This window comes from Nannobrachium achirus (assembly GCF_963921795.1).
Source record: "Nannobrachium achirus genome assembly, chromosome: 2".
Taxonomy (NCBI): Eukaryota; Metazoa; Chordata; class Actinopteri; order Myctophiformes; family Myctophidae; genus Nannobrachium; species Nannobrachium achirus.
The window spans coordinates 15,601,660-15,615,019 of record NC_137811.1 but is presented as its reverse complement, the minus strand read 5'-3'; the positions used below and the strand labels follow the sequence as shown (position 1 = coordinate 15,615,019).

General features: G+C 42.8%; 1 protein-coding gene across 1 annotated transcript in view; it reads right to left on the bottom strand.

The window, feature by feature from the left end:
* rprd2b (regulation of nuclear pre-mRNA domain containing 2b) overlaps positions 1 to 12,641 on the bottom strand; it is a 62,417-nt gene extending 49,776 nt beyond the window's left edge. The window contains 2 exon segments of the mRNA XM_080740003.1: positions 3,016 to 3,145; positions 12,380 to 12,641. Of these exon segments, the coding sequence (XP_080596129.1) occupies positions 3,016 to 3,145; positions 12,380 to 12,623 (374 nt within the window). The 5' untranslated portion in view covers positions 12,624 to 12,641.
* Positions 12,642 to 13,360: the final 719 nt, after the last annotated feature.

Sequence of the window (13,360 nt, the reverse complement as noted above, 5' to 3'; positions counted from 1 at the left end):
ACCCCGAGCTGCTTGTAGAGTCGTGGGTGGTCCTGGCTCGCTAGCCAGCTAGCCGTTCTACTCTGTCCGACGATATATTCCATTAAAAATGGTTTAAAATACATTTTTGAGCTCCCCAATGTTCACCCGATGTTCGGCGCCGCTTCCGATGAGTACACGAGTGTGCCGATCCCGAAGTAGTTCGGCTTTATTTAATTAAATGAATAAAATGATAAGAGGCCTTCTGAAGCCTGGCTTGATTTTTGTAGCTACTAGCCGAAAGCTAACAACGTCATGGCCGGCCGTAATTTGCGAACGCAATCGCCAATCTCCGCCTAATCCAATGAAAGACCGCATCTTTAAAGGCTTATATCTCTTTTTTGTGTTTTAGGGAAGCGGCGCGAGGTTTATTTATGGCAAAATCGCCCAAAAATGATCTTTTAGATGACAAAATGGGAATAGCCATTCTGTTAGCATCTTCATCCGGGACATTTCAATGCCGTGCATGAACGTGAGCACGTCAGGTCCTGGAAGCTGAAGTCCTGGAAGCTAAAGCGCTCGCCTATGAGAGATGCGCTGGCATTCTTTGGCCCCTAGAGGGCGCTGGCACTCAAAGAGTTAACAGTGAGGACGGTCAGTACTAAAGAACAGTTGAGAAACTAATCGGAATGTCTCAAGTCTAAGCACAGCCTAAGTCCTAACAAAGGGGGGAAAAAACAAGGTACTCTTCGGGGTGAAAAATGTAAAAGCTGTGGACAGGGAATTACCAGCCGCGCGTAGTGACCCCACGGCCTTCTTCAGGGTGTAAACCTCAGTACATTTGGCTGAGGTGCTTGGGTGGCACAGTGGTAAAGTAGTTGCCTAGCACCGCGGAGTCTGGGGGTTTGAAATCACAGTGGTTTTTCCCAGGCGTCTAATCCCGTCTATACCAGGGGTGCCCAAAAGGTAGGTGGCAATCTACCAGCAGATCACAAGGGCTGTGCAGGTAGAACACATGATAGGCTCCCAAAGAATTATAATTAAAACATTTAGAAATATATTTATAAATAAAACTCCTCCTCTTTTTGTCGTTGCCACTTGGATTTAACTCACTTAGCGCCGAGCGAGCCAGATTTCAATATGAATCTGCGCTTATAACGCCAGGAAATAGCTATATTGAATCCCCAAAATCACATTACATAAACAGGTACACGTGCCTGCGGATGCCACAAGATGACCACTAGAGTGAGCCATAGCTCATAGACTTTCCATGGTCCCATGTTAAGTCAGAATAAAAAACAAGTTCTACCACTTTTTCGAGTCACGTGTTCAAATACTGGATTCTGATTGGCTAAATTCCGGAGGTTATGAGAGGACAACTGCCGCAAAGTTGTGTGAGGAGATCAATGCGCCTCAGTGTACATCCGGGGACTTCAGGAGGTAGTCGGAACACCTTTCCCCCAACCAACAAATGAAGGTCGCAGCGGTCCTATGTTTACTAACGTGCGTACTATCGTCGCCGATTTATTTGGATCCAATGCAATCCGCCAACTTTAAAGCCCCTTTTCTCTGAACCTATGCCTTTCTGGAAGCGAACAGCCTCTATTTACGGCCGGAACGGTGCTTTTAACTGACGTTAGCTTAGCTGTAAGCTAGACGCATGGATTAGTATGGAGTTGGCGCCATCTGTTGGTGAGTAGAAGATGTTGTTGGTGGAACTATCTGCTGTCTCGCGGAAGTTTTATAGGCAATAATGATTGTAACTTAAGATCCTTGCAAGTTACAACTATGTGTTTTCTTTCATGTATACGGGAAAAAGTGGTAGAAAAGCTATTTACCACTCGGGGTCGGACATTATGCTCTCATAATGTCCTGAGTGAGGGTGTTATCGGACTCGGCTGCGCCTCGTCCGATAACACCCTCACTGCGGACATTATGAGAGCATAATGTCCTCTCACTCGGGGTAAATTGCTTACGTTCATGACATAACAGGATGGTACAATGACATGCTCTCCATTGACATTCAATGGACAGGCCGCGGGCCGCCATTTGAGCTCAATACTGCTCAATTTGTGCTTGATCTTCTCAAACCACCAATGGTATGGGCATCGGAACGTATATAGATGCCACACAGAAAGTTTCCGAATCAAAATCCGACCTAGTGAAGCTACGTGAGGGTCGGATGGTTTGCATTGAGCCTAGCGGCTAACAGAGGCCTACGTAAACAGGAAGCTATGGCTTAAAGGTGACGTCATAATCGTATCCTTTTTTTTCACGGTTTTCATCTGTATGCTAGTCGAAGGTAAGCTAACCGTTCCGCTCCGTCTATCAACCCAAATTAAAAGCTTAAACAATGCTTTTATATAAAAGTCGCTCCGAGTCGCTCGGCACTAAACGCCATCATTAGTTAGTCGCCCCGAAAGTCGCTCGGCGCTAAGTGAGTTAAGATGACTTGATTGACATCAAGAAGGGCCTGTCAGCTCCCTTCACTGCTTCTATAGAAGTACGCAAAGCAATGCTTTGTTTTCAAGAGTGCATAGTGTTATAAAGTTATGTAAAAATGTGCAAACCATAGAACCAAAAACCTACTGTACCAATTCCATACAGAATGGGAGGAAGGCCCCCCCAATATGATTGAAAATGATTAAGTTGATTACTGTGATTATGGTAAGCTTACATTTAATAATAATAATTTGAATATTGTCATATTCGAATGTACATATTTTTTCCAAATTCGAGGTGTATTCGATATTCGAATATTAATTTGGCAGCCTTAGTATCAAGTATGTATATTATAAGTACCTTTTACCAATTATAGAGGGTTTAAGTGGTAACGGATATGCAGCTCAGCAAATAAAAGGTGAATTGAACCCGGTGCATGACAGAGGACGATATCACGATAAATTAAATCTCCACAATACGATTATCGTGAGTGTTATTATCACGATAAATGATAACATCGCTTATCGTCCCATCCCTAGTGGGGAGGGGGGTATTTGTCCTACAACGTTGACATCCATTTGACCGAATGGTTCATGATGACACGTGCACGCTCACCTGATCATGTGCGCGGCGTTGGGCAGCACCTCGGCGAAGGCGGGGCGGAACACGGCGGCGTTCCTCCTCTTACAGTTCTGGATGACGTCATTGGCCACGTAGAAGAGGTTCAGGCGATGGTTGGTGTCAGCTGAGGGACAAACAAACACACACTAGATCAGTGTCAAATTTTGCTTCTGGGTGGGTCCCTGGAACTAAATATTTTGAGATGGCGGTCCGTGGTCAAATACATATCATTTTGGGGGTCCTTCACATGAAAAGGTTTGAGAACCACTGACATAGTAGTCTCTCAAGAACAGACTAACTGAGCTCCAGTTAAGTGAAAAAGACCTTTTCTTTGACGATGGCTGGCCAGATTGCTGACATAGAAACATGTTTTTTTTCCAAAAAAAACTTAGAAGGATTCAAAAGACACTTATAGAATCGTGTCAAAATTCGAATTTTCACGATTTTTCAAAAACAGCAGATCTACAAGCTCTGTATATCTGCGATTTTTCAATGGTTAAAGCATTCAATAATTTTAGGCCTAAATGGGTTTTTAATAGGGATTGGGGAAACAAACGGGGGGAACCAAAACAAAGCGACGCAGCTTCTTCGGCTTGTGGTTTCCGCCTAGACCCGGAAAACGGCCTGTGCGCTGTAAACGAACACCAGGCTTTCCCCTGAGAAAGTCTGGTGAAGCGAGGTTAGTCTAAAGTACCATGCATAGTCGTACATAAGGACCGCAGGAATACACAAGAAACGGAGGGGGAGAGAACTTTACTCTGTTTGGTCCGGTTTGACTCCCAGTACGTAACACTCCGGATGATTTATCTCTGTATACGGACGCTTACGGACAGCACCCAACTGAACGGACTGAACGGACTGAAGATGTATCCGTAGCAAGAAGTACCCACGGCCACCGTTGTCAAACATAGGCGCAGTAGTGAGGAAAATTACTTTTCCTCTGCTCTATGACAGCGGTTCCAATAATAAATATATTTTATCAAGAAACGGGAAAAAAGGTCGTTACACAACCACTTGAAGAGGACGCCTCTACTCCTCACTCATCACGCATCAACAGTCATCAGCTGAGCACAGACAGCGAGGCACACAAGTCACAAGAAGAGATGATGATGCGGCTCATTTATTACTTGGGAATTATGTTCAATATATGAGCGGGTGTGTACGTGTGTTTTGTTATAATTAGCCTACTCCGGGTCCGCATCCATGTGGTTAAATGTGTGCCCTGCATTTACCGCGATAATGTTGCCGACAGCAGATCCAGTCCAGACTGTTACCACGTATTTATACTGTACCAAACATCACGGCGGGTCAAAAATCTGTGGTTCTACATATTTTGGCTAAATGCATCGGTTTTTACACTGTGAGAACCACCTTCATGTGGCGCGCGGACGCAAACGGGAGCAGAATTGGAGCGGAGAGCGGGTCGGCACATAAATAACGTGCATGTCTACTATGAATGGCGCCGCAGTTACCGTACGTAGTTCCTCACCCAAAACGTACACAAAATCAACCATACGTAACTATAAATGGCCCTTTAGGTGGAAGGGCCACTTCGAAGGTGCCATGCTTCGTCTCGTTGTGCCATCGAAAAGTATACACTTGCTATGCATCCAATGTCTATAATGCATTATAAACATACTTTAATGCAATGTTATCTGCTTATAACACTGCATAATTACCATAAGTAAAATAAATAGCCTTTCTTGTGCAAGAACAACACACACCTTGGCTCCAAGAATGCAATTACTTAAAGGAACACTTCACCTCTGGGACAACCAGATCTTATTTTATTGTTGTTTGGGACACGATCCACACAATCCTAAGTTATGTTTTGTGTTCAATCAGTGTTTTTAGATATTTTAGTATTTCAGCATGCAACAACTGGTCATATGATGCAAAATGCATCATATGACCAGTTGTTACATGCTGAAATAATACATTTTTTACTAAAATACTAAAATCACAGATTGAACATAAAACATAACTCAGGATTGTGTTGATCGCGTCCCAAACAACAATAAAATAAGATCTGGTTGTCCCAGAGGTGAAGTGGTCCTTTAAAGCACACACACTCTGACCACTTATAGCGACTTATAATCACACTAACATGTATTAAAATAGTGATAATACATTATAAATAATATCATGATTATAATGTATACCATTACCATGATAATTATAATACACAACGATCCTCGCCAAAAACAAGTCTGTGAGCCTATAGCAATTATGATTATAAAACGTCACAACTCATAACTCTAAAGTAATGTGTTATGATTACGGCTAAAATCACTAGGAGTATTTAGGAGTTCTTGTACAATTTTACAGTGTTACAGTGCATTCTAAGTATGCTTATATAATGCATTATAGACAAGGGATGCACAGCAGTTGTCACCACGACACAGTGGCTTTGCACTGTTATAGCCAGGTAGGATGAACACAGTTTGCTGTCCATTCCTCTTAAAGCCCCCTTTCCACTGCAGCTTTAGCACCACACTACACAACACCATTACACAAAACAAAAGTACCCCTATCGGTAAGAAACAAATTGACCCTTTTAACTGTGATTATAATAAAATATAAATTTGTATTACAACTATCCTACCCGTAATTGCCGGACTATAAGCCGCAGCTTTTTCCCCATGTTTTGAACCCTGCGGCTTATACAACGGTGCGGCTTATATAACGATTTTTACAGCTAACGGCCAGTTAGTTAGTTTTACAATGGTCTTTAACAAGGATTTATATATAGATTCATATGGCTAACAGCCACCAGGGGCGCTCTAGTGGGAAGCAGGAGGGACACCTGCGGCTTATAGTCAGGTGCGGCTTATATATGTAAACTTTTTTTTTAATTTAATTTAGCTGGTGCGGCTTATATTCAGGTGCGGCTTATAGTACAGCAATTACTGTAATTATAATACACTATAATGGATTATAACTGTGATTATGATACATTATAAATTATTATAATGCATTACCATGATAATTATAATAGATTATAACAGTGATTTTAACACAATATAATCTATCATCATGTATTACAACTATATCCTGGGTGGTCTAAATGAAAAGTCAGTGAGTGATCAGTCATTATGAAGTGTTTGGCCCTGTTTGGCCTAGCTCAGACCTACTCTGGATTGGATACTTTTTAGTACCACGTTTAGTACCACTTTCACACCACTCTACCCAGGTCCATGTTGTGTAAAACCTGGCACAAGTGGGCGGTGTGGAGTGGTGTGGTGTTGGGCCATGTCAGTGGAAAAGGGGCTTTAGAAGCTGCACTCTGTAACTTTCACGTTCTACCCCGGGTTCAAACCCAGGTCTCCTCCTGCACAAGTGCTGGAATTCTAACCACTGAGCTAACAGGGCCTGCTTGCTCTGGGGAGAAATATATTTTAGGGTATATGCACAGCAGCCGTTTTGGAAAGAAGTCAGGTCTATTGTTCTCAGTTCCTACAGGTATCACCTATAGAGGGTATGCACATGCATAAAGTGAATGGCACATCGAGAGGCCAAGTGAGTTTAACGTCGTTTAACATAGTTTAATGCAATCAGATAGGACTTTTCTGTTTGGATGTATGGGCTGTCAAAGCCAGAAAGTAGTTTTTTGCCACTCAATAGGTGCTCCTACTTCCGGGTATGATGATGATGTCACGTGCATAGTATCTGCATACCCTCTATAATACTAATGAAGGCGCTGTTCCATTCTGGTCAAACAGAGTCAGGGTGCTGATATTGTGCATGTTGGCTCACTGGAAACACTCTGCTACACCAGTGGGTCTCAAAGTGTGGTCCAGGGACCCTCATGGTTCTTGGGGGTTCCAAATGACCCCTAAAGGGTGTGTAGAGAAGCCCTAGAACTGAGAAGAGACCCAACTTCCCTCCAATATGGCTGCTATGCATATAGCATGACACTAACAGACACATCAATAGAAAAATCAAAAAGAATACCACCACCATATACACAGACTGGACATTAGAACACAGACGTCATTCCTCTTTAGACTTTTGGAGTGCCATTTCTCTTGCTTCTAAAGCAGTAGTTCTCAAACTGTTTCGTGTACAAATTGATATAGATTTGCAAACCCCCATCTGAAAATGTATTGTGCCAAGGACCCCAGGAAGAGAAGAGTTGTGTTGAAAAAATTAAAATATTTCAAGATTTAAAAAAAATGAACAGCCAAGCTAAAACCAACTCTCAGAGAGTGTACAAATGGAACCAAATGCAGGGTAAATGTTTAGCTCACTCAAGCAGGCTGAACACGTAGTGTAGCTACTAGCCATCAACCCGGCCAGGAAGAAATGTTGTTACAGCTCAGCAAAATTAGTTTTGCTCATTCTCTGCATCTCCCACAAATGTATAGCCGTAAGGCGGTCTGTCATAGCCTGATTTCAGACTCAGCTCACGCTTTAGTCTGAAGCTGTGCCCTATTCTAAATGATTTACGGGGGAGGGACTTTGCGAGCGTGCGCGTGCGTGACCGCGCGCGAGTGATCGCGACGCATCGTGCTCGCGACACACGGTGATCGCGATGCACGGCCGCGGTGTATGTGTTTGTGTGTGTGTCTCTGTCTGTGCCAGTGACTGCTTCCACACAGAACTGCGACCAGAAACATGTAATCAACATTAACAGCTTGTGAACTCAGCGCGTGCGTGTGTGTGTGTGTGTGTGTGTGTATGTGTGCGTGTGCCTGTCGTGTGTGAACTTCGTTTGAAATCGTTTCAACTGCTGCGCTGATTGGATATTCGTTAGACCCACCCCCCACCCCCCAACCCCCGCGCTCATTGGAGCAGCCGAATTTTTGGGTTGCTAAAGCCGATTCCTGTACTCAGCTCCAGACCAGAGAAAGAGTCCACTCTGAGAGTGGGCGGGGTCTATGGTCTGGAACCAGGCAAGGTCTGTCACAGAGTTCCAGAAACATTCTTTTAACTATCAACTTTTTTTTAAATTGACAATAAGTGTGAGAGAGACATTTTAGAACATGGTTTAAATTTGTAGTCAGTTAATTTAGGTCCCCTCACATCTCTGAATGCAAATTACCTCCTTATAATCCTTCCTCTTATTCTTGCTGCTCTTGCAGCCTATATGTCATTTTGTGTTGTGTACACCTACTCACCTAGGGGCATGTCGCCTCAATCACACCGTTCTGGCTATAGGAGAACAAGTGTTGCGACCCCTGCCATAGAATGTTTATTCAGTAAAGCCAGGATACATTAACTCATTTCCCGCGATCCCTGTCGAAACCGTTGATTTCCCGCTGTACCACGCTGCGATGCCCGTCGTTCCCGGAAATGTAATTAGCTTTAATCATTATGAAACAATTAAAAGTATGATCGCTGTATATAGCCGTTTCGGAGTCTTAGGCCCGCCTCCTAACTGTATCCTGCCGTATTTCCGGTTCTGACCGGATCTAGGTTTCCGTATCCTGTCCAAGGCCCAATCATAGCTTCCGTTCCATCTGTTTACAACGCGTTTTTTATTTATTTGATAGCTGTTTGATTATTGTGCCCGCCTGGCATATGATCCGCGCACATATCGTCTGCTATGTGCGCTTACGTGTCCACGTGTTACCATAGCGCACAACTGGCCGTTTCCAATGTTTTCTTATGCAACACCGGCGGATACAGCAGGGGTAACAGCCTGGCAACGGATTTGTCTATTCCAATGGATTTCTTTTTATTCGAAAGCGGTCATCTTGTCTACCGATCTACTACATGAGTCGCGCACAGATCATGCACTATGCGTGCACGTGCCCACATTAAAAGGTAAGGACAATTTGGCAGCTGCTTACTACAGCTATGTTTAAAATGGCAGCAAAATTGTTAACATAACATGCCTGCACAGGCAGTGGGAGAGTCGTTCATATATACCGCTACATAATGAATGATCACACGAGGTGTCTATAAGCATGTCAACTTTTGGAGGTACCTAAATGTGTATTTTTGGGACAAACAACCTGCCAGCCTGTGTGGGCTGTCACAGTTTCTCTCTCTCTCACACAGTGTTTACCATTCATTAGGCAGTAGCAGGCTCCACCTATAGTACAACTTTGATTATAATGTTGCAATAATCATGCAATGATATACCACTTTAACTTCCATCATAGTTGGACACTCCATTTCCACGCAATAAATATATATTTATTTCACCTTTCTCTTAGTTTCTCATCAACATTGCTCTGAAGCAGTTTGTTCAACAACACATACTCTCTCCCTCTTGCTATAATGACCTACAGTCTCTCACCCAATACAAAGTTCTGTCTTTCTCCACCAGAACGCATACAAGAGCTTTTTAGGCATTTGGTTGATAGAACAGCAGCTTGTTTATAGTCGAGACGCACTGTCATGATGAGTCATGACTGCCATGTACCGGTGATGCTCCGTGTTTGCACTTGGGTGCCACTAGTTTTACCAGAAGATTTTGCCAGCACCAGATATTTATTCCAATTCAATGTTTTAAAGTGGTTGTGTTCAAAAGAATAAGTGATAAATACCAACTAGCTCTATGTTCTGAGATCACTCTATATTGTTTAGTAACAGGGGTCTCACTGGGGGGGTACATTTTCAGGAATACAATACCAAATGTCATCCACGTTTTACCAAAACCAAATCAGCTTCACTCATGCAACTAGAAAGTTAATTCCAAAGAAGAGACAACATCTGAACTGAACTGTGGACTAGGGCTTCAACTATTGATTGTGTTCTTAGAAAATGATCCTACAGACCACTGTTTGTACAACCACAGTCTTCTACTGTTGTACTGAGAGCAAAACCAATCTTCTACTGTTGTACAGGGAGCTGACAAGTACAACCACAGTCTTCTACTGTTGTACTGGGAGATGACCAGTACAAGCACAGTCTACTACTGTCTGTTGGTCACTAGAAGCTGACCAGTACAACCACAGTCTTCATTAGAGATTATTATGACATCATGAGGTTATGAAGACAAGATAATGTCAACTTTGGGCGAGGTTTGCAAGGTTTAGTCCCATTGACTCCCACTAAAAAGGTTAAATGACAACTTTGTTTTTTAACAACAAGGGTTCATATTTTAGATTGTAATTAGAGAAAAATCAAGAAGAGTTAAAAAAAATGTTGTTGTTGGGAGCATGCATACAAGTGGTTAAATATGTCTTTTAGACACTATAAGCTGGCGATTTCTTTATTACTATTTACAGTATAACACTACTAGCCCCCATAAGTCACATCTGTCCTTGAACATTAATAATTGTTTTATTGCTAAAACAATAGAAAGCCGTAAATGCAAACATTTCATTCATATTTTCTTTTCTCTGATTACAATCTAAAATATGCAGCCTAAAAAAAACAAAGTTGTCCTTTAAAGAAATTAGTTTTATTAAGACTTGGCCTACTGACAGCCTGATCCATCCGTTTGAGAGATTAGTGACAGACAGACACAGACACACACACACACACACACACACACACACACACAGTCACACACACCCAGACCACCCCTCCCCTCTTATAGACAACTCAACTTGCAAAGTCATACCGGCAAAAACAACTTTTACATGAACTACCTCAACCGTGTCTGTACACAATCGATATTCAAACTAGACCAGAACAGAAAACAGACCCATATCACCCATAAACCATCTCTCTCGTATTGTGTGCCACATTTACCTTCTGCAAAATAATACAAATCCTGCAATTAATGCAAGGGTTTGCAATTTGCCCAATACATTTCCCTGCAATATATCTACAGTACATAATGGTCAAATTGGAAGAATGCTGTGTGTGTGTGTGTGTGTGTGTGTGTGTGTGTGTGTGTGTGTGTGTGTGTGTGTGTGTGTGTGTGTGTGTGTGTGCGATGTGCGCGTGTGATATGTGCACTTGCGTGTTTGCTTCCTAGACAGAAAGAGAGGAAGGTGGAGATATGCAGGCATTATACAGAGTTGAAAGAAAGATAGAGGCTGCAAACTATTTCCTTATCTGAAGCACTGAGCAAATCTATACAGGATAATGAGGATATTATTAACACACTCTTTTTGCATGGCTGGCTCTGGCCTCTTCTATCAGAGCAAACTGTGTCAGCTGCAAACACGCAAACAAAGTGTCTTCCACCGTAAATGCTGTTTCAAGAAGCCATCCAGCAATAACTGACTTTGAGTTTGTAATGTGTCTAATACCCAACCCAACACATTTCTGCATAAACGGTGAAATCAGAAACACAGTGACACTGTGTGTAAAAAATATCTATTTACATCTCCCAAAGTGAAAGTGGCTGGTAATCATAGACAAGCTTACCAACCAACCACAATCACAACATACCAGCAACACTGCCACCCTGCTATTTACCATGTAACACCATTACAATAAAACCTTATACCATCACCATGTACCCCTAACACTATTACAATAACAGCTTAACTAGTACCATGTAGGCATGTATTAAAGTGTAACTTACCACCTACAATTCCAGCATAGAGAGTGAAAGTGTGTGTGTGTGTGTGTGTGTGTGTGTGTGTGTGTGTGTGTGTGTGTGTGTGTGTGTGTGTGTGTGTGTGTGTGTGTGTGCGTGTGTCAACATCACACTAGTAAATATGATCTTGTTGTAGTCATCTGCCACGGTCAGTGGGTCAAAGTGATAAACATCACCTTACCCCGCCCCCTTCCTCAGCAAATTTCATAACATCCATCGCATCATGCTCTAAATTAGACTCGGATCAAGACTATAGCTGTATTTTTATATATTTATTTTAAAATGAGCAGAATCTATCATAGGCATAGTCAAATACAAAAGTTAGTCAGCCTCGATCAAAATACAGTCTTGTATTATTTGTAAATAGTCTTGATCCTAGCTCCTAATAGTGTTGTTTGTTATTGCATTGAATCGTCTACGTCTATTCTGCAGTCTGCATGCTGCAATGGTTTAATGACAGCGCTATTAAGGTCGATTGATTTATTGATCGACTGATCTGGTAATGAATACATATCAAAATAATTGCGGGAGATTTTTTCTTTAATTAATATGTTGCTCTGATCGCCTTTCCTTTGAGGATTATTAAGAGGTCCCAGACTAGAGGCCACGTTTAATACGTTTCTATAAAGTCATTATAACACAATATAATTAGCTAGGCGTTTATTTTAAATGTCTGTGTTTATATATGCGTGTGGGTTAGCTCCGTTAGCTAAAAGCGCCAGGCTGGGGTAGGAAGAAATAGCCGATCTACAAGCCCAGAGCTCTGGTCCATGAACCAGAGCTCTGCGCATGTAGATCGGCTATTTTTTATCCCACGCAGCTAGCCGCCGTTAGCATGTTAGCATCACGGCAGAGAGAGAGAGAGAGAGAGAGAGAGCGATCGGTATATACTCTATGATCGGGACTTACATTTCTTGATCCACTTCATCCAGTGTCGGACGATGAGGCCGTGGTGCTTCTTGTTCTCGATGCACCAGGTGGACAGGCCCTGGATGGACTCCATGGTGTTGGAGACCCCCTGCAGCCGTCGGTCCAGCGACGCCTCCAGGGCCGCGGTGCCTCCGCCGCTCCGGGGCCCCGATGCTGCTGCTGCTGCACCGGCGGGGCCGATCGAGGCGGCCGCCGCAGCTGCTGCTCCAGAACCGGCAGCCATCTTTCTGTTTTAGCCTGGCTGGCTCTACTCTGGCTCACTGGCTGGCTTGCTTGAGTTGAGGCGACCGTTCTGTTGGGGTGAATGTCTGTTATAGGTGGGACGTTCGCGAACGAATCGAGTCTTTTGAACGGCTCTTTGAAATGAACGATGGGTTCGCACTTCGCAGTAGAGAGCCGTTCATTTTGTAAATTAACAGTTGTGGAATAAGTACAAAACATTCTTTACTTATGTAAACGTGTCAATACTGCAACGTGGAAATACTCTGCCACAAGTAGAAGTTTGGAATTACAATGTAGCCTACTTGAGTAAAAGTACAAGAGTATCGGTATCAAAATGCACCCAAAATACTATAGTCTACCAATAGTAGAAAATATGCAGAATGTCCCATTTCACCGTTAGTGCCCAATGTAGAAAAAAATGTAGAATAATAATTTGAAAATAGCAGATCTACAAGCTCACAATGTGTCGCAACAAATGGCGGAAATGTAGCCTATATAGCTGAAACGTATAGGGTTGAAGTGAATTTGTAATTATAATGTAAATCTACAAAGTATTAAACTAGTAACTAACTAGAATGAGCAAGTCTTTTGGAACGGCTCTTTGAAAGGAACAGATCCCAGAGATCCGGCTCACTCCAAAGAACCATAAATCCCATCTCTAATGTCTGTGGCAGGGAAGTCCCGCGATAATGTCCGGGACGGAGCGGGAGTGGAAGAGTAATAGTAGTAGACGGGCGC